The sequence below is a fragment of the Bombina bombina genome, chromosome 1, assembly GCF_027579735.1.
Source record: "Bombina bombina isolate aBomBom1 chromosome 1, aBomBom1.pri, whole genome shotgun sequence".
Lineage (NCBI taxonomy): Eukaryota > Metazoa > Chordata > Amphibia > Anura > Bombinatoridae > Bombina > Bombina bombina.
Window position 1 is genome coordinate 672,608,707 of NC_069499.1, and position 23,211 is coordinate 672,631,917.

Genomic DNA, 23,211 nt, shown 5'->3' on the forward strand with positions numbered 1-23,211 from the left:
TCCAGTGTGAGATAAAATCCTATTCTTTTGCTATTTGTATGCATTTTAACCACTTGGAGGGCTACTCTGAGACATTGCACAACATTGTTACACCTAATATGCCTGTTGTTTGGAGGCAACACTAGATCATTGTGTACTTGTGTGTGATGACATCATGTAAATGTATGACAATCTCAATGTGGAAGTGCGCAGAGGTAAAGGAACTCTTTTATAGCTCTGCATGTGGGGATAGAGGCTCTACAATAACTCCTGTCTTGGCCCAAATGCTGCTTGGAGAGGCATTCACTTGATTTCATAGTGGATAATCTTCCCTTTCAATTGAGGGGGGTCATCTGCAGTACCAGACACCAAGGAGTTTCTGGTGAGGAGGACATAACTGACTCTATCAACCTAGATGGACAAGTAACCCCTCATTTGATAGAGGTGACACTTTTCATCCTGTATTGCAGTTATGAAAATATTGTCACATGAACCACTGGGTTTTTTTAGTGATGGAAAAGAGAACATTGTGAAACCTGTATTACCCCTGCCATGATTAGATCCTCATGTGAAAAACAGCATTATCATTTTTGGAATAGGGGTAATATACCCATTTATGGCCAGATTACGAGTGGAGCACAAATGTTTGCTTGTGAGCAATATTGGGTTTTCACGCAGGTTAAATAGGGCTCATGTTAAAAGTTGAAAGTAAACGCAATCACTTGAGCATAATTGAAGTTAAAGCTCATCGAGTTACCGCGTCCTCAGAGCTGTGGTTAACTGTTTTGCAAAAGAGAAAAGTGTCACAAAACACAACAAAAATACATTACAAAGTACAGTTACACTCATGATAACACCATCTAATAAAAATTAATAAAAAAAAATGCACAAAAAGTTATAAGGGCTCAAATATATGAGATCTCAGGGCAGACAGAGGGCTTTAACATAGAGATAACGATGTATAAAATGGATATGTATGTACAGTACAGTGTGTATATATATATATATATATATATATATATATATATATATGTGTGTGTATACAGATGTATTTATATATTTATATGTGTATTTATGTATTTACAGACATATATACACATATAAATAAATATATATATATATATATATATATATATATATATATATATATATATACACTGTATATATATATATGCATTAGAGCCCTTTGCAGTTAAGCAGCATAAAACCTGTAAAATCATATTTATACAATATTCATATTTAATAAAGTTTATACTGTGCATTTACTGTAAATATTACACATTTCAATTTCCTGCACATAGCAGAATATGTTCTAAGTATTTTAAATATATATTCCTATATATCTGTATCTATACCTATATATAATTTTATATATATATATATATATATATATATATATATATATATATATATATATATATATATATATATATATATATATATATATATATTGTACTAAAATACCATCATATATAATGTGCAGAACAACAGGAATGTTAAATATTCATATTTTTATGTTGGGTTAGCACATGAGAATATGCAATCAGGTTTGTGCTAGGGATGGGTGAAGGTGCTGAAAGTGTAATTCGTAGAATGAATAGTCTTGTGGACATTTGTTTTGGACAATCGAATTAAAATCCATTAAAATTCGGTAATCGAATGTTACTTTCATTTTCGAATGTCCATAATGTAACATTTGATCTATTAAATACTATTCTTAAATCCAATAGTTTATGTGGTAGGGAAAATTAGTAAATTGATACATAATAGATACAAATATATCAATTTGAATGTTTCTATTTCGAATATTGCATAATTTGAATATTACATTTAAAGAGAGCATTAGAAATACTATTACAAATATGTAGATTTGAATTTTTCTAATTCAAATATTGCATAGTTCAAATTATTATTATTAGAAATACTGTTATATTAAAAAAATGTTAGAATGTTGTGGAAAGATTTGAAATTCGAAACAAATGAACAAATGTGTTAAAATTAAGTAAATTTTTCGATTCTTGCTAAACATTCGCCCATCCTTATTTTGCGTGTTAGTAGGGTGTTTGGTGTTATTTTTCCACTTTTTATTTCTTCATTGGCTTCTCTGGGGGAATAGGTTATCACGCAATATTGTAAGCTCGGCTTTTTGCGCTTGTTGGGTTAGCGTAAGAGCGATAACTTTTTACTTTCCACTTGTAATATGTACGCAACCCAACGAGCGCAAAAAGTTTACTTCTAGCTTAATTAACGCTCCAACGGGTAGCAGTAATTAGTGCTCTATTCATAATCTGGCCCTTAATATGCAAATGATCACCATGATAATCAATCAAGATTCACCCTGGTGCCTTGTAAGGTTGAGAATCAACATTAAAAGGCACCAGGGAGACTATTGATTGATTGATTGCAGGATTTTTTTTTTCTCAAGGGCCATATCTCTACCCATAGGGGAGGAGACCCCACTTGGAAAATCAGTATTATACTTTTGTCATTGGAAAGGTATCTTCATTAAACAGTTATCACTTATTTTATGTATTTGGTCTCTAGGGGATAGTGACCCCAAAACAGCACCTATCACCAGTAGACAGCATAAATGAGGCTCACAATCTACCCCTCATGGTAAAAAGGGATTTTTCTTAGCTGCTATGAATCAATCAATCAATCACTAGCCTTGGTTCTCTGTTTAAATGTAAAGTTGTGAGGAATGATTTTAATGGGAGAAGTGGAAGCGTAAAAATAAGTGACATCACATAGACCTATACAGCAAGATGTAAAATGGTAGGCAAAATAAACATTTATCCTCTAAATTAAGTTGCTTTTTGTTGGAAAACATAGGTACAGAATCACAGCGTTTGGTGTTTTAGAAAGGTTAAATGATGCATAAATCAGTAATCGTAAAGTATTTGACTGCAAAAGTAGAAAAGACTGACTCATAGCCTGTTATTTACTATATGTGCTGTAGCAAAATAACACAAAAAGAGAATGACTCATACCCTGATATTTACTCTCTGTGTGCTATAAAAATAACATAAACAGTAACTTTTTCTTTTCATCCTGGTTGGAGGGTTTTCTACCATTTTCAGATATTTTTTTGGAACCTATTCATTTATTAACGGCTAGATTACGAGTTTTGCGTTATGAGTGAAAAAGCTTCATAACGATGCTTTTTCACTACCGCTGGTATTACAAGTCTTGCAGGTATATCTGTCCCGCACACTTTTTTGGCCGTAACGCAACGTAACTGCCGCAGCTTTCAAAAAGTCCTTTCTCAATGGGACTTCCATAGTGCCGGTATTACGAGTTTGCCTGTCCGGCCAAAAAGTGAGCGGTGCAGCCTATACTGTACTAACACCCATAAACTATCTATTAACTCCTAAACCGAGGCCCTCCCGCATCGCAAACACTAAAATAAAATTATTAACCCCTAATCTGCTGCTCCAGACATCGCCGCCACTATAATAAACATATTGACCCCTAAACCGCCGTACTCCCACATTGCAAACACTAGTTAAATATTATTAACCTCTTATGTGCTGTCCCTAACATCGCCGCAACCTACATTACTGTTATTAAACCCTAATCTGCTGCCCCCAAAATCATAGCAACTATACTAAAGTAATTAACCCCTACACCTAACCCTAAGTCTAACCCTAACACCCACTAACTTTAACATAATTAAAATAAATCTAAATAAAAATTACAATTAATACCTAAATAGTTCCTATTTAAAACTAAATACTTACCTATAAAATGAAACCTAACCTAGCTATAATATAACTAATAGTTACATTGTAGCTATCTTAGGTTTTATTTTTATTTCACAGGTAAGTTTGTAAAATAAATGCAAACTGACCTGTAAAATAAAACCTAACCTGTCGGGGGGCGGAGCTGCCCAGCAACTGTGATGGCCGCATGAGCGAGGAGCTCCGTGAACACAGACTCTAAGATAGCCCTACTAACGGTAGAAACCCTACAAAAAACACTGGCCTAGATTTGGAGTTTGGCGTTAGCCGTGAAAACCAGCGTTAGAGGCTCCTAACGCTGGTTTTAGGCTACCGCCGGTATTTGGAGTCAGTGATTAAAGGGTCTAACGCTCACTTTTCAGCCGCGACTTTTCCATACAGCAGATCCCCTTACGTCAATTGCGTATCCTATCTTTTCAATGGGATCTTTCTAACGCTGGTATTTAGAGTCGTTTCTGAAGTGAGCGTTAGAGCTCTAACGACAAAACTCCAGCCGCCGGAAAATAGCAGGAGTTAAGAGCTTTCTGGGCTAACGCCGGTTCATATAGCTCTTAACTACTGTACCCTAAAGTACACTAACACCCATAAACTACCTATGTACCCCTAAACCGAGGTCCCCCCACATCGCCGCCACTCGATTTAAATTTTTTAACCCCTAATCTGCCGACCGCCACCTACGTTATACTTATGTACCCCTAATCTGCTTCCCCTAACCCCGCCGACCCCTGTATTACATTTATTAACCCCTAACCTTCCCCCCACAACGTCGCCGCCAGCTACTTACAATAATTAACCCCTAATCTTCCGACCGCAAAGCGCCGCCACCTACGTTATCCTTATGTACCCCTAATCTGCTGCCCCTAACCCCGCCGACCCCTGTATTAAATTTATTAACCCCTAACCTGCCCCCCACAACGTCGCCGCCAGCTACTTACAATAATTAACCCCTAATCTCCCGACCGCAAAGCGCCGCCACCTACGTTATCCTTATGTACCCCTAATCTGCTTCCCCTAACACCGCCGACCCCTATATTATATTTATTAACCCCTAATCTGCCCCCCTCAACGTCGCCGACACCTGCCTACACTTATTAACCCCTAATCTGCCGAGCGGACCTGAGCGCTACTATAATAAAGTTATTAACCCCTAATCCGCATCACTAACCCTATCATAAATAGTATTAACCCCTAATCTGCCCTCCCTAACATCGCCGACACCTACCTTCAATTATTAACCCCTAATCTGATGACCGGAGCTCATCGCTACTATAATAAATGGATTAACCCCTAAAGCTAAGTCTAACCCTAACACTAACACCCCCCTAACTTAAATATAATTTACATCTAACGAAATTAATTAACTCTTATTAAATAACTTATTCCTATTTAAAGCTAAATACTTACCTGTAAAATAAATCCTAATATAGCTACAATATAAATTATTGGCTGATCGGAACAGCCAATAGAATGCGAGCTCAATCTGATTGGCTGATTGGATCAGCCAATTGGATTGAACTTGATTCTGATTGGCTGATTCCATCAGCCAATCAGAATATTCCTACCTTAATAACCTGCCCCCCACAACGTCGCCGCCAGCTACTTACAATAATTAACCCCTAATCTCCCGACCGCAAAGCGCCGCCACCTACGTTATCCTTATGTACCCCTAATCTGCTGCCCCTAACACCGCCGACCCCTATATTATATTTATTAACCCCTAATCTGCCCCCCTCAACGTCGCCGACACCTGCCTACACTTATTAACCCCTAATCTGCCGAGCGGACCTGAGCGCTACTATAATAAAGTTATTAACCCCTAATCCGCATCACTAACCCTATCATAAATAGTATTAACCCCTAATCTGCCCTCCCTAACATCGCCGACACCTACCTTCAATTATTAACCCCTAATCTGATGACCGGAGCTCATCGCTACTATAATAAATGGATTAACCCCTAAAGCTAAGTCTAACCCTAACACTAACACCCCCCTAACTTAAATATAATTTACATCTAACGAAATTAATTAACTCTTATTAAATAACTTATTCCTATTTAAAGCTAAATACTTACCTGTAAAATAAATCCTAATATAGCTACAATATAAATTATTGGCTGATCGGAACAGCCAATAGAATGCGAGCTCAATCTGATTGGCTGATTGGATCAGCCAATTGGATTGAACTTGATTCTGATTGGCTGATTCCATCAGCCAATCAGAATATTCCTACCTTAATTCCGATTGGCTGATAGAATCCTATCAGCCAATCGGAATTCAAGGGACGCCATCTTGGATGACGTCCCTTAAAGGAACCGTCATTCGTCGGGAGACAACGGAAGAAGAGGATGGATCCGCGTCGCCTGCTTCAAGATGGACCCGCTCCGCACCGGATGCAAGAAGATCGAAGATGCCGCTTGGAGAAGATGTTTGCCGGTCCGGATGTCCTCTTCTTGCCGGATAGGAGGAAGACTTTGGAGCCTCTTCTGGACCTCTTCAGCCACCGGATGATGGATCGCCAACCCCCGCTTGGGTTGGATGAAGATGTTGGAGCCAGGACGGATCGGTGATACCTGGATGGTGAAGACAAGGTAGGAAGATCTTCAGGGGCTTAGTGTTAGGTTTATTTAAGGGGGGTTTGGGTTAGATTAGGGGTATGTGGGTGGTGGGTTGTAATGTTGGGGGGGGGTATTGTATGTGTTTTTTTTACAGGCAAAAGAGCTGAAATTCTTGGGGCATGCCCCGCAAAGGGCTCTGTTCAGGGCTGGTAAGGTAAAAGAGCTTTTAACTTTTTTAATTTAGAATAGGGTAGGGAATTTTTTATTTTGGGGGTCTTTGTTATTTTATTAGGGGGCTTAGAGTAGGTGTAATTAGTTTAAAATTGTTGTAATAATTTTATGATGTTTGTAAATATTTTTTTATTTTTTGTAACTTAGTTCTTTTTTATTTTTTGTACTTTAGCTAGTTTATTTAATTGTATTTATTTGTAGGAATTGTGTTTAATTAATTTATTGATAGTGTAGTGTTAGGTTAATTGTAGGTAATTGTAGGTAGTTTATTTAATTAATTTATTGATAGGGTAGTGTTAGGTTTAATTATATCTTAGGTTAGGATTTATTTTACAGGTAAATTTGTTATTATTTTAACTAGGTAACTATTAAATAGTTCTTAACTATTTAATAGCTATTGTACCTGGTTAAAATAATTACAAAGTTGCCTGTAAAATAAATATAAATCCTAAAATAGCTATAATATAATTATTCGTTATATTGTAGCTATATTAAGGTTTATTTTATAGGTAAGTATTTAGCTTTAAATAGGAATAAGTTATTTAATAAGAGTTAATTAATTTCGTTAGATGTAAATTATATTTAAGTTAGGGGGGTGTTAGTGTTAGGGTTAGACTTAGCTTTAGGGGTTAATCCATTTATTATAGTAGCGATGAGGTCCGGTCGTCAGATTAGGGGTTAATAATTGAAGTTAGGTGTCGGCGATGTTAGGGAGGGCAGATTAGGGGTTAATACTATTTATGATAGGGTTAGTGAGGCGGGTTAGGGGTTAATAACTTTATTATAGTAGCGGTGCGGTCCGCTCGGCAGATTAGGGGTTAATAAGTGTAGGCAGGTGGAGGCGACGTTGTGGGGGGCAGATTGGGGTTAATAAATATAATATAGGGGTCGGCGATGTTAGGGCAGCAGATTAGGGGTACATAGGGATAACGTAGGTTGCGGCGGTTTACGGAGCGGCAGATTAGGGGTTAAAAAAAATATGCAGGGGTCAGCGATAGCGGGGGCGGCAGATTAGGGGTTAATAAGTGTAAGGTTAGGGGTGTTTAGACTCGGGGTACATGTTAGAGTGTTAGGTGCAGACGTAGGAAGTGTTTCCCCATAGGAAACAATGGGGCTGCGTTAGGAGCTGAACGCTGCTTTTTTGAAGGTGTTAGGTTTTTTTTCAGCTCAAACAGCCCCATTGTTTCCTATGGGGATATCGTGCACGAGCACGTTTTTGAGGCTGGCCGCGTCCGTAAGCAACTCTGGTATCGAGAGTTGCATTTGCGGTAAAAATGCTCTACGCTCCTTTTTTGGAGCCTAACGCAGCATTTGTTTGAACTCTCGATACCAGAGTTAAATTTATGGTGCGGCCAGAAAAAAGCCAGCGGAGCGTTAACAGCCCATCTACCGCCAAACTCCAAATCTAGGCCACTGTGCCTAAATGGAAAGAGCACAGGGAGAAGCCTGGGTCAGACTGATCAGCATTTGGTGACAGTGTGTACAATATTGTGCTGACTAACTGCCTCGGAGCTACCCGACATACACTGGAGCGCCATTTTGATAGACTGGGCCGCCTAGAAGAGATAGCTACTCTAGCTCCTAAAAGCGCCTAATATCTGGCTAAACCGCTACTGTAATATCATACTTAGCGATCATTATAGTGATCGGCTGCCCGATATGGAGACCCAGAAACTCTATACTGGCTTGAGGGAGTTGATAGTGGATTATGGGCGGAGGATGTGTGAGAGGCTCGATGCTCTCATTGAAACAGTCCAAGAAGCGCAAACACGCCACAACAACACTGCAGGGGAGAACAGAATAGAACAAATGCCGCAGAGAAACGAAGCGCCTGCAGCTCCCCAGACGTGCTTCTCACCATTGGTCTCAGAAGATACAAGTCTATTGATGAATCTCCCCTCTGTCGTTGTAAGCGGCTCGCACTCATGGAGGAAGATTTCTTGTGGCCCCTCGCTTATGGATGCAGGCACTGCAGAGCATCGCAGAGCTCGAGTATCGCTGGTCACCCTCCCCTTTGTTGTTGAATGGGCTTCCTTCTATCATAGTCTAGTTTGGCAGCGTACCCACTCAGTCATACCTCAAACATGTTCCGGTGTTGGTTGATGATCGCAGCTCATGTGCGCAGCTGAGATGTGGTGACCCGCAAAAGAGTAACGTCTTGCTACATCTGGTGCTGCTTTCAGATGAACGCTGGGACTGCTCCTGTTTATTTACCCCAGACTTCTTACCCCACAGCTGGTCCGAGCCACTCATGCAAGAACTCTAATGGAGGCTCCTAAGCTGGAGTATTGAGGGACTGTTATGGTTTGGACACTACAAGGAATACATGACTCTAGGTTTGCCCAGTTTATAACGAGGGTTGCTTTGTTATCTCCACATCCCCCCCCCCCTTTTTTGCATTTATTAGCGATGTATTTCAGCTTCCACTTTGCTTATTCAAAATGATTATGAAGCGTGTTTGATAATTTTAATAGTACTTGAAAAGCTAAATACTGCTCTTACACACATATTTTGTTTACTTGCTTAGTCTAGTACCTACATCAAATATTCCACTCTAGGACGGGTGGGTATCTGTGAATTAGTTTCTCTTTATGCTTATACGTGTCTCCCCCTCCCCCCCTCTATATATAATAACAGTTTATTTGAGTTACTGTCCTTTATGTTCATGCTGTCTGTGCAGCCTGCTTGCTAAATGTACTTGTTTTCTCTACTGCAAAGTATTGTTCTATATACATAACTACAGGGAACAACTATTTAATATTGCTTAGGTGTGTGAATGGGGAAGGAGGTACAGTGCAGGGCCATACATACATAAACTAGCCATCTAGCTGCCATGGCGTGCAGGGTTTGTGCTTAATCACAATGCTGGAGGCTAGGGTAAATGCTTTGCTAGGTAGACTAATATTGATGAACCTCTTAATGTGGAGGAAGTTCTCCTAACTCTGCGGACATTTTGGGTCTACCACCTTTTTCGCATAACTAATTTCCCCAACGCTGAGCTGTCAGCGGCCGGGACAGTAAGGCATATACATTATTTTACTGCATAGACCATAGGGGATCAACATGACTCCTTTAGATACCTAGTGAATGTAGTCCAGCGCTAGATTAGCACGGGTAGAGTATTTAGTTAAATTCTATAATTCGAATATATTGTATTTTGTGATTGGATAAATGTTTAATGTATGTACTGCAATGTTGTTATTATATATTTATTGTAGGTAATCCTAAGTATTTATCAACATTCAGTTAATAAAAAGATATAAACAGGTATATACAACTGATATATATAAACTTGTTGTCTAATGTGAACTTCTTATCTATATATATAAAAACTAATAAAACATTTGTATAATTAGACAGAAATTTAATAACTTGTTAAAAGCATACATAAAATAAAAAGGGACGTCTCCCTTATTACATCGATTTCATCAGAGAAAACAATTGAATAACTGTAGTATATATTTCCGCTATTTGATAATCAGGTACCTGTTATATAGTGTAACGAATGATAATGTCCAGAAATTGGATTAAAAAAACTTAAAGATCCAAACGAGATGACCTCCCCGCTATTGTGGCGGGTGTGTGTTACCGGTCCGTTAGTGAGAGACTGGTATTTAAAAATATGTCATGTGACTTTTCCTACGTCACACTTGTGATCGTAGCTGTTTCAATATAGTTGTAATGTAACCAGTGATCCTTGATATTCTGTCAAGTGCTTATTATGTTGCAATTTTTTTAAACTTTAATCTATGTGTATCAGAAGGTGTATTCCCCTATTCCGTGTGTAATTAGGGAGTCTTGGGGGAGATTGCAACTTACGCTGGTCTCTTGGCACACCTGATTTCTCTTTTAGTGTGGTCTTTGCGGTCACATTCAGTGACTTGGATGTTAAACTTTGCGGTCACGTGCAGTGACTATAATGCAATCCTCGCAGTGTGGACTTGGCGGTCACTTGTGGTGGTGGGAATTGAACTCGTGACCTTTAGGGTAAGAGAGGGAGATCTTAACCATTAGGCTATGTGTATCTCACTTTCTGTGTTAGCTTAGTGGACTTGGCGGTCACTTGTAGTGACTGTAATGAGGTCTTTGCGGTCACGGAGGTGACTAGTGGTGGGGTCTTTGCGGTCACAAGTGGTGACTAGGAGTAGAATCTTTAGCGGACATCAGTGATGTTATACAGCAAGGTCTTTGCAGTCACAGATTGTGACTTGCATGTATTAACTTGCGGTTGTATCTTTGCGGTCACAGATTGTGACTTAAAAGTGGTCTTTGCGGTCACTAACAGTGGTGACTTAGAGGAAATCTTTGCGGTCACTAGTAGTGACTAACAGAATGATCTGTATCGTTGGAGATCAAAGTAAAACTTGGCAATCTCTCTGTGCAACTTAGTAGAGCTGATTAGAAACAAATGCAGGTTGTAACAACAATAAACAATAAATATATAATAACAACATTGCAGTACATACATTAAACATTTATCCAATCACAAAATACAATATATTCGAATTATAGAATTTAACTAAATACTCTACCCGTGCTAATCTAGCGCTGGACTACATTCACTACATATCAACCACTGTTTTCTTAGAGGGGAATACATTAGTCTAGCAGGGTCAATTCTCCAGCGCCTCATCTTTCTCACTACCAGTTTAATCTCCTTTAGATACCTGACATCAGGGCCCAATGGAGCGGCTGCTGCAGAGGTGCATAGCACTTTATAAAGTCCTTCAGTGTGGCGCATAGACGCTATAGGAAAGCTTGCTTATGAGTGGCCCCCATCTAATAGTGCCGCAGCTTGTCTCCCAGAAGACCTAACTTTTGATAGTCTAATAATTCTGTCCCTGTGGTTGAAATTTTTTTTTTAGTTTATTCTCTATTTGCAGGCTGTACTCCCATTATGATAGTACTCTAGAAGATCACTACTTTATCTTCGATCATGGGTGTTCTCCAGAGACCCTTGGTGTTATTATAGCTTGTTGCTTATAGTAAGTTACCCGATTGCTTAAGCTGTATAAAGTAAAAAAACTTGAGGTACTTGCGACGGGATCCAAGAGTGGTCCCTTTATTCTATTATACCTTCCCCTATCTTCGGTAATGCCTTTCCATATAAGGTCCAAGAGTGGCCTTTAGAGTTTACAGGGAAGGTTAACTTCTATATAGGCACTGTATATGAATATGTCATGGAATGTTATCACATAATGCACTACAATATTCACTGTTTGTTTGTGATGCTTGTTCGCCTATCCTGAATACCTCAATAAAAATATATTAAAAAAAAAACAAAAAAAAAACCTAACCTGTCTTACACTAACACCTAACCTTACACTACAATTAAATCAATTAAATTAATTAAATACAATTAACTAAATTACAAAAAATAAACACTAAATTACACAAAATAAAAAAGAAATTATCAAATATTTAAACTAATTACACCTAATCTAATAGCCCTATCAAAATAAAAAAGCCCCCCCCCAAATAAAAAAACCCTAGCCTAAACTAAACTGCCAATAGCCCTTAAAAAGGCCTTTTGCAGGGCATTGCCCCAAAGAAATCAGCTCTTTTACCTGTAAAAAAAAATACAAACAACCCCCAACAGCAAAATCCACCACCCACACAACCAAACCCCCCAATTAAAATCCTATCTAAAAAACCTAAGCTCCCGATTGCCCTGAAAAGGGCATTTAGCTCTTTTTCAGCCCAAACCCTAAGCTAAAAATAAAACCCACCCAATAAACCCTTAAAAAAACTAACACTAACCCCCGAAGATCCACTTACAGTTTTTGAAGACTGGACATCCATCCTCAACAAAGCCAGGAGAAGTCTTCATCCAAGCGGGCAGAAGTCCTCAACGAACCCGGGAGAAGTCTTCATACAAGCGGCAATAAGTGGTCCTCCAGGCAGGCAGAAGTCTTCATCCAGATGGCATCTTCTATCTTCATCCTTCCGACGCGGAGCGGCTCCATCTTCAAGACATCTGGCGTGGAGCATCCTCTTCTTTCGAATCCTCTTGAGGAATGAAGGTTCCTTTAAATGATGTCATCCAAGACGGCGTCCCTTGAATTCCGATTGGCTAATAGAATTCTATCAGCCAATCGGAAATTAAATGTGAAAAAATCCTATTGGCTGATGCAATCAGCCAATAGGATTGAGCTTCAAACCTATTGGCTGATCCAATCAGCCAATAGGATTGAGCTTGCATTCTGTTGGCTGCTCTAATCATTGGCTGTTCCATCAACTATTTTATAATTTGAAACATTTACATAAAATGCTTTGTGTGTGTTTCCAATGTGCTGTGGTTGTAATTATTGTTTTTTTATTGCTAGTAGTTCCCATTTGATGTATGAGGTATCATGTATTTTGTGGAAAATATATATGATGCGATGCTCAATCAATTTCTAACATAATCTTGCCTTTACAACAGGGCCCATTGGGAATGTCAGAAGTACCCATCAGTCTAGGCTATTGATAATATTTGGAATCTTCTTTCTGGAATCTTACCTGAGTTCTACACTTAATGATGTTAGGATTTCAGCATTCCAAAATCTGTTAGAGTAGGATTCCATGCTACCTTCTTTCCCTTCCAACCCCTTTGTCACATTATACCTATCATTATGGGGTTGATGGCCCTGCCCGCTCAATGGGAGCACTATGAGACTTCAATTATACTTATTTCACAGCAAGAGTCAGGTGAAACAAAACAATCCTTTTGTTTTAGATCAGTCAATTTTAATTACAAACATTAAACATTATATGATTTTTATATTTATTTATTTGTACGCTCAATGAGTATATTTTCTTAGTATATATGTTACGGGTAAAGTCAGGTATCCGGGTAATCCTAGGATTTCCCGGGTAAACCTGATATTACCTAAGTGGCTGTGGGTAAAGCCTGATGGACTGTAATTCCCCCATCTACACTATTTTTTTTTCCTCTGGGGGGTTCAAGGAACGCGCCCTGCTGATCCTCTGGCATCCACCCCAAATGAACCTTCGCCCCCCCCCCTTGAACCCCCCCAGGCAATAAAAATAGTGAAGATGTGTGACCTACAGTGCATCGTATATATGTTTGATGCAGTGACTCGATGCACTCTGAGAAGATTTATCATGTTATATTGGGCTATACCCACAGCCGCTTGGGTAATGTAAGATTAACCCAAGTAATGCTACCCAATTTCTTACTTTACCCGCAACATTTTTTATATATATATTTATATATATATATATATATATATATATATATATATATATATATATATCATAAAGAAAAGACCAATATATATTGCCTATTTCCGGTTTTCATAACATAATGTAACACTTACCGTATACTTAGTAAGCTTTTAAGTCTAGTCAATTAATCAGTCATTCAATCAAACAATACATACATAATAATCTTATCATCATCTTCTCTGAAAGTTGTCACCCTTCTGAGTTTTGTCATATCTTTTAGTATGAGATCGGTCACAATGCTTTAGGAAAGATTTTTTGATATTTTATCTTCAAAAACCCTTAGATAAACATTTCTAATTTGTTGACCCCTATATTTGGAATGACTTGGAAAATTAATAAAATTGGGTTACTACACAAAATAAAAAGTGTGTTTGTGTATGACTTCAAATCGATATTTAATGAAGCCCTTGTTTTAGTTCAAACATTGTCTGTTATTTCTAATTTAAAATGAGATTAGAGCTTTTTTCTTTCTTAACTGCATTTAACTTACTATTCATTAAAAAAAAATGAATGTATACAAAAGATTTTTATTCCACATAATTTAACAAAGGAATATGCAAAGGAAACTGTATGTAGGATTCCCCTTTTATGAAAAGGAAAAACCTTCAGGTTAAATCCAAGGTCTTTAAATTCCTCATGAAGGTTTTATAGACATTTTTTTATAACTTTTCATTAATGTAAGGCTTAAAAATTACTTATGTGCTTCAGTTTTATTTTTAATTTTTTAACTGGTTTAATTTGATTCCTCATTAGTCCTTGGATTTCGTTCTCCCAGAGATATCCAATTAATTAATAAAGCTTTCACACACAGAAAATTAACTTCCAACTATCATTTCTTTCAGAAAAAAACACTTTCAGGATACAAATAATGTATTGCTAATATATTTAAATAAATTATGCAATAATGATATTTACTTGGGGAAATTATTCCTATTTAAAAAAAAAATGCTATAGTAATAGAGAACAGTTAGTTTATATAAATCTGCATTAAAAGGGTTTTTCTATGATTTATAGATCTGAAATATGCTGGCTCCATGGGCAACAATATTTTAAAAGATATATTTGTTTTTTCTCTTAGAAAAATATGATTGTAATATTTTAAACATGTAAAACAACATCATCATGTGATTATATCAAATATTAAAGGGACATGAAAAACACTTTTTTCTTTTATGATTCAGAGCATATAATTTAACAACAAATTCCAGTGCACTACGGGAGCTAGCTGAACACAGATGGAAAGCCAATGATAAGAGGGAAATGTGTGCAACGATAAATCAGCAGCTAGCTCCCAGTAGTGCATTACTGCTCCTGAGCCTATAACAAAGAAAGATAGGGTACAGCACTAGACCAATCCTACTATGCCTAACTATGGTAATTGTCTCCTCCCTAGACAATTCAAAAGATATAAATTAGTAATGCAATAGGTATAGAAGGCGCTAAAAAGTAGTAGAATTTATAGATATGTGGTATCACTTTGTATCGAATAGATCGATGTCACCTTATAGATAAATGAACCAATACTAGTATAAAATGAAATAGCAATTTTAATCAATAAAAAACACTCAGAGTATAACTAAAACCCATCAAAGGTTAAAATTCATCAAAGGTAAAAATTCAGATAAAAAATCTCATAAACAGCTAAAACATATATGTGTTATAACCAGATAAACATTCACACTGCTCATTCAACATTACAATCTCTCAGAATCTTATAGTACATAACAAACTATATAATTGCCAGTATCACAAGTGTCCAGCTAATACTTTCTCTTATGGGGATCCCCAACTTAGATTCTTATAGATTCGGAAGTAAATATGGGCTAAATTATCTGCAGTTCTCCAACACAAGTTACTAGTATGTGTGCCCCCGGATGTCAGCGTCCTCGCTTCACCTTCAGTAGCTTCTTTTCACTATGGTTACAGATCAAAGTGATATATCTCATTCCCTTACCGCTGTATTAGTGATTGGAACAGTCAATGGTACTGAATGGAGCTGGGAGGCTCTCTTACCTCCTCTAAGTGTCTACTTGTTGGCCTCCTCACCTGACCCGACACTACGGCTTTTCCTTCGGTTCCTGGCGTTCAAATTTCTGTGAGTGACGTCACCCGGTTCCCGGATCCTAGGTGACTACTTGCACAAGTAATTTCCACGGATGTATCCAGATGATCCTCTGCACTTCAGTACACCAGGGTACGCAGAGTTCAGCGTAGCTGCAAATGTCAAACAGCCCACAGTAAATGGCAGGAAAGTCCTCTACGCGTTTCAACCCCTTTCAGGGTCTTTATCTTGATTGGGTTACTACACAAAATAAAAAGTGTGTTTGTGTATGACTTCAAATCGATATTTAATGAAGCCCTTGTTTTAGTTCGAACATTGTCTGTTATTTCTAATTTAAAATGAGATTAGAGCTTTTTTCTTTCTTAACTGCATTTGACTTACTATTCATTAAAAAAAAAATTAATGTATACAAAAGATTTTTATTCCACATAATTTAACAAAGGAATATGCAAAGGAAACTGTATGTAGGATTCCCCTTTTATGAAAAGAAAAAACCTTCAGGTTAAATCCAAGGTCTTTAAATTCCTCATGAAGGTTTTATAGACATTTTTTTTAGCTGCAAATGTCAAACAGCCCACAGTAAATGGCAGGAAAGTCCTCTACGCATTTCAACCCCTTTCAGGGTCTTTATCTTGATAAAGACCCTGAAAGGGGTTGAAACGCGTAGAGGACTTTCCTGCCATTTCCTGTGGGCTGTTTGACATTTGCAGCTAAGCTGAACTCTGCATACCCTGGTGTACTGAAGTGCAGAGGATCGTCTGGATACATCCATGGAAATTACTTGCGCAAGTAGTCACCTAGGATCCGGGAACCGGGTGACGTCACTCACAGAAATTTGAACGCCAGGAACCGAAGGAGAAGCCGTAGTGTCGGGTCAGGTGAGGAGGCCGACAAGTAGACACTTAGAGGAGGTAAGAGAGCCTCCCAGCTCCATTCAGTACCATTGACTGTTCCAATCACTAATACAGCGGTAAGGGAATGAGATAAATCACTTTGATCTGTAACCATAGTGAAAAGAAGCTACTGAAGGTGAAGCGAGGACGCTGACATCTGGGGGCACACATACTAGTAACTTGTGTTGGAGAACTGCAGCTAATTAGCCCATATTTACTTCCGAATCTATAAGAATCTAAGTTGGGGATCCCCATAAGAGAAAGTATCAGCTGGACACTTGTGATACTGGCAATTATATAGTTTGTTATGTACTATAAGATTCTGAGAGATTGTAATGTTGAATGAGCAGTGTGAATGTTTATCTGCTCCTGAGCCTACCCAGGTATCATTTTCAACAAATGATACCAAGAGAACAAAGACAATTTCATGGTTAAAGTAAATCGGAAAGTTGTTTCAAATCCTGAAAGTTTAATATTGACTTGAGTGTTCCTTTATCTTCTGTTATCAAATTTGCTTCATTTGGTTGGTATTCTTTGTTAAAAGAGCAGCAATTTACTACTAGGAGCTAGCTGATCAAATTGAGGAAGCCAATGAGAAGTGTCATATACAGTATTTGCAGCCACCAATCAGCAGCTAGCTCTCAGTAGTGCATTGCTGCTCATAAGCCTACCTAAGTATGCTTTTTTAACAAATTATACTAATATGCTCTAAGGTTTACATCATGATTAGGTGTCCCTTTCATTATATTTTGCAGAGTTTTACATTTATTTAAGAATTTTAATATAATTCTGTTCTCAGCATAACTGTATCCATAAACAGAAATTTATTCCTTATATTTGCCATTTCTTGATTGTATTTTTTTTTCTCCCTTAGGTCAGTCTTCCAAATGATCCCAGTTGTGTTGAAGAAATCTTACGGGTATGTATAAAACTTTGTAATGATTGATTGTAGACTGAAGTTCCCATAAAATCCTGATACGTATGGAATCTGAGTCCAGAACTGGGAAACAGTACCATTGAAATGATTTACAGTGTTTTGAAGCACTTTATTTATAAGAATGGCGGAAAAACATCAGTACACACAAGAATCCCATCTACTGACTTTGTGTGAAGAATTATTTCTGTCACCACATTTCAAATTTCTGCTTCAAGGTTCCCGTAACACAGATCTTGATGTTAAATATGAGAATATTTTCCTTGAACGTTAAAAGTTTCAAAATAAAGCATACATTTCTTTTTTAGAGTCAAGAAATCTAAGGTAGACCTTTTTATTTTAAATAGTGAGATTTTTTTTATAACAAAAATAGTCAAAGGGTGTAAAAAAATTAAAACAAAAAATAAAACAAGCTGTAACTTAAAGTCTAAGAGGATTACTTCACTTTTTTAGCTACATGAGCCAGATGAGCAAATTTAAATGAGGGAAAAAAATGTCTTTATAGCAGCATTTTATGAGAATTCAAAATAAATAAAACTTGTCTTTCAACTGGTAAAGATATATTTTGTATATGACAGTTTAAATACCAATATATTTTTCATTGAGCTTGGTTAACTGCTAGAAGATGATAAATTATCCAGTTATGTGACAGAAAGTTTTAGACATTCATTTAAATTAAATAAAAATATTGACAAATATGTGCAAAAAATACAATAATGATAATGTAAATAACTGTAAACTCACACGAAGGTCTATTGTATTTATTTTACCCCATTTTCATCATAACAGTGACCAAACTTGTGCATCACTGTGTTAGATATGCACACGCAACTGCTGAGGACGACAAATTAACAATATCCAAACAGACTGTAGAATTTTACATAACCTCTATACTCTTAACAAGACTTAATGATCAATTAAAGGGGCAATCTTAAACATTTACAAAGACTTTCTTTAAAATTCATTGTCGACTCCGATTATCTCCAAGAGGTTTTAAACGGTCCAACACTTTGGGTCAGATTATAAGTGGAGCGCTATTTAACGCTCCCGCTCAAGCATTAACTGCTCTAGACTTAAGCTTTTAACCTAATAAATTAATTTCTTTCTTGGTAGTTTAAGTCTATAAGCCCACTCAAAACAGTTTTTTTCTATTGTGACGGCAGTCCTAGTTTGCACCTTTTTACCGTACTGTCTTACTTTCTTCTTTCTTTGGCTATAAATACTACTAAGAGAGAAGAGGAAGTAGAAGGGATATATGTAAAGCTCTGGTAGGGTGTCTTTGCCTCCTCCCGGTGGCCAGGTGATGAAATTCCCAAGAGTAAGGATCATGGACTCTCACTACCAAGAAATACATTAATTTGTCAGGTAAGAATAAATTATGTTTTACAAGATTTAGAACATATTGTTCTCATCAATATCAAAATCTACTTTAAAACATTACAGAAGTTTTAAGGTTGCCCTGTTACGTTCTCCATTCTGAGATAACATGTAAGTCTGTTTATATTTTGTTGTTAAACTTATTAAAATTCTATATTTTTAAAATTAATTTAAATGCAATGAAGCTTGTGGAATTTTTAAAACATGGACATAGAAATATTTTAGAGAATATAACATAGGGAGCTGCATGTCAAATTTTATCCCTTAATAAATATTTTCTGTTTGATATGATGTTATACAATATTTTATTTAAATTCTTTACTTTATTTATTTATTCAAAATAATTCCAGTGTTAAAGTCAGATGATGAAGGACTTTTTTCTCATTTAATATTTTCTACATAACAAATTTAGAAAAAGAGAGTAAACTAAGTATCATGGGACTGAGTTCTATAATACTTGCATTGTTGTACAGATTCTGCAATAATCTAATTTTGAGAGCAATTATTTAAGTTTTAGCTAAGTACATTATGAACTTTGTTCTAATTTACATAGTTACATGCAAAAGTTAGGATTCTTGATTTATTCATGTTTTTATTCAGAATACATTTAGTGGGCCCAATTTATAATCTGACAGAATTCCAAGGTTCCCAGCTAGGGAACCTTTCCACCTGTCCTTGCGGTAGTTATAATCCTTGTACAGTACTGCCTCCCACTGTTTTTCTACCGATTGCAAGACAGCAGGGCCTCTCAATCCAGGGGATTTTGTGATGCAGAGGTTAAGAATCAGCAATCATATGACACTGCATCTTAGCTTACGGTAAGCAGACTAAGCAAGAGCAGACCTGCATCACAAGGACTTTAAAGCAGCCTCTTCTGCTTAGTAAATGAAACCCATAGTGTAAAAGCATAAAACATAATCATCTAAAAAACATATGTGTAATATGTTTGACTAATTAACCCCTTAGTGACCAGGCCACTTTTCAATTTGTTGACCATCTGGGACCAAGGCTATTTTTGCATTTCTGCAATGTTTGTGTTTAACTGTTATTTTCCTCTTACTCATTTACTGTACCCACACATATTATATACCGTTTTTCTCGCCATTAAATGGAATTTCTAAAAATACCATTATTTTCATCATATCTTATAATTTACTATAAAAAAATTATAAAATATTAGGAAAACATGAAAAAAACCCACACTTTTTCTAACTTTGAGCCCCAAAATCTCTAACACATCTACAACCACCATAAAATACCAATGCTAAACAGTTTCTAAATTTTGTCTTGAGTTTAGAAATACCCAATGTTTACATGTTCTTTGCTTTTTTTGCAAGTTATAGGGCAATAAGTACAAGTAGCACTTTGCTATTTCAAAACCATGTTTTTTCAAAATTGGCGATAGTTACATTGTAACACCAATATCTGTCAGGAATCCCTGAATAACCCTTCAAATGTATATATTTTTTAAAAGAAGGTATTAAACTTGGGGTATTTTGACTTTTTTTATGCAACCATTTTACCACCAATCTATGCCAAAGTTTGGGGGGGGGGGGAAATAATTAGATTTTTTGACAAATAGCAATTTAAGAATACATTTACTGATAAAATGGTAAGGGTTACTGCCAAATAACACCCTAATATGTCTTCAGTAGCATCTCCTGGGTACAGTGATACCACCCATGTATAGGTGTGTCGGGTTCTCTGTGGGCTAAAAGCCCTTATTTTTAGAGAGCGCATTCCAGTTTTTCAACTTGGAATTTTCACATCGGTCATCATGCACCCATGTCCTATTTGGGACATTTCTGAAGCTGGCCAATGGAGTTTACCCCCATCAAACCATATATTTTTGAAAAGTAGACACCCTAGGGTATTTCAAATGCTGGTATTTTAACACTTTCCATGCACTAATTCAACCACTAGTCTTTGTCAAACTTTTGGGTAGTCATTTTTTTGTGTTATTTTTCACACACATTGTACTTTAGGCATGTATTTTCAGTTCCTGTTATGTGTTACTGCCAAAAACCACCTCAATATTTGTTCAACAACATCTCCTGAGTACAGTGATACCACCTATGTATAGGTGTGTCGGGTTCTCTGGGGGCTAAATGGCCTTATTTTTAGGTAGCGCATTCCAGTTTTTCAACTTGGAATTTTCACATCGGTCATCATGCACCCATGTCCTATTTGGGACATTTCTGAAGCTGGCCAATGGAATTTACCCCCATCAAACCATATATTTTTGAAAAGTAGACACCCTAGGGTTTTTCAAATGCTGATATTTTAACACTTTCCATGCACTAATTCAACCACCAGTCTTTGTCAAACTTTTGGGTAGTCATTTTTTTGTGTTATTTTTCACACACATTGTATTTTAGGCATGGATTTTCAGTTCCTGTTATGTGTTACTGCCAAAAACCACCTCAATATGTGTTCAACAACATCTCCTGAGTACAGTGATACCACCTATGTATAGGTGTGTCGGGTTCTCTGGGGGCTAAATGGCCTTATTTTTAGGTAGCGCATTCCAGTTTTTCAACTTGGAATTTTCGCATCGGTCATCATGCACCCATGTCCTATTTGGGACATTTCTGAAGCTGGTCAATGGAATTTACCCCCATCAAACCATATATTTTTGAAAAGTAGACACCCTAGGGTTTTTCAAATGCTGATATTTTAACACTTTCCATGCACTAATTCAACCACCAGTCTTTGTCAAACTTTTGGGTAGTCATTTTTTTGTGTTATTTTTCACACACATTGTACTTTAGGCATGGATTTTCAGTTCCTGTTATGTGTTACTGCCAAAAACCACCTCAATATGTGTTCAACAACATCTCCTGAGTACAGTGATACCACCTATGTATAGGTGTGTCGGGTTCTCTGGGGGCTAAATGGCCTTATTTTTAGGTAGCGCATTCCAGTGTTTCAACTTGGAATTTTCACATCGGTCATCATGCACCCATGTCCTATTTGGGACATTTCTGAAGCTGGCCAATGGAATTTACCCCCATCAAACCATATATTTTTGAAAAGTAGACAACCTAGGGTTTTTCAAATTCTGATATTTTAACACTTTCCATGCACTAATTCAACCACCAGTCTTTGTCAAACTTTTGGGTAGTCATTTTTTTGTGTTATTTTTCACACACATTGTACTTTAGGCATGGATTTTCAGTTCCTGTTATGTGTTACTGCCAAAAACCACCTCAATATGTGTTCAACAACATCTCCTGGGTACAGTGATACCACCTATGTATAGGTGTGTCGGGTTCTCTGGGGGCTAAATGGCCTTATTTTTAGGTAGCGCATTCCAGTGTTTCAACTTGGAATTTTCACATCGGTCATCATGCACCCATGTCCTATTTGGGACATTTCTGAAGCTGGCCAATGGAATTTACCCCCATCAAACCATATATTTTTGAAAAGTAGACACCCTAGGGTTTTTCAAATGCTGATATTTTAACACTTTCCATGCACTAATTCAACCACCAGTCTTTGTCAAACTTTTGGGTAGTCATTTTTTTGTGTTATTTTTCAGTTCCTGTTATGTGTTGCTGCCAAAAACACCTCAATATGTGTTCAACAACCTCTCCTGAGTACAGTGATACCACCCATGTATAGGTGTGTTGGGTTCTCTGGGGGCTAAAAGGCCTTATTTTTAGGAAGCCCATTCCATTTTTTCCACTTTGAATTTTCACATCCCATGCACCCATGTCCTATTTAAGACATTTCTGAAGCCGGCCAATGTAATTTACCTCAATCAAACCATATATTTTTGAAAAGTAGACTTCTTAGGGTATTTCAAATGCAGGTATTTTAACACTTTCCATGCACTAATTTAACCACTAGTCTTTGTCAAACTATTGGGCATTCATATTTTTGTGTTATTGTTCACATACATTGTACTTTAGACATGGATTCACAGCTCCTGTTATGTGTTACTACCAAAGAAGACACCAATATGTGTTCACCAACATCTCCTGAGTTCAGTGATACCACCTATGCATAGGTTTGGTGGCTTGTTTGGGGGGTGCAATGCCAAATGTCTGACATGCGTTTGTGATTTTTTTTCACATTTAACATATTTTCTTTGCCTATCGTCTTTTTGGGGGGTATTTTAACATACCCCAATTTATTTGTTTTCCATGAATGTGCATATATTTGAAAAGTTGACACCCCAAGGTATTGTATATGGTGTGCTTTGAT

General features: G+C 37.0%; 1 protein-coding gene across 1 annotated transcript in view; it reads left to right on the forward strand.

Annotated features, from left to right (window-relative positions):
• Nucleotides 1-23,211, forward strand: part of AFF2 (ALF transcription elongation factor 2) — an 863,717-nt gene that overhangs the window by 480,214 nt on the left and 360,292 nt on the right. Inside the window, exon 4 of the mRNA XM_053699151.1 lies at nt 17,566-17,610. Within this exon, the coding sequence (XP_053555126.1) occupies nt 17,566-17,610 (45 nt within the window). The remainder of the gene's footprint in view (nt 1-17,565; nt 17,611-23,211) is intronic.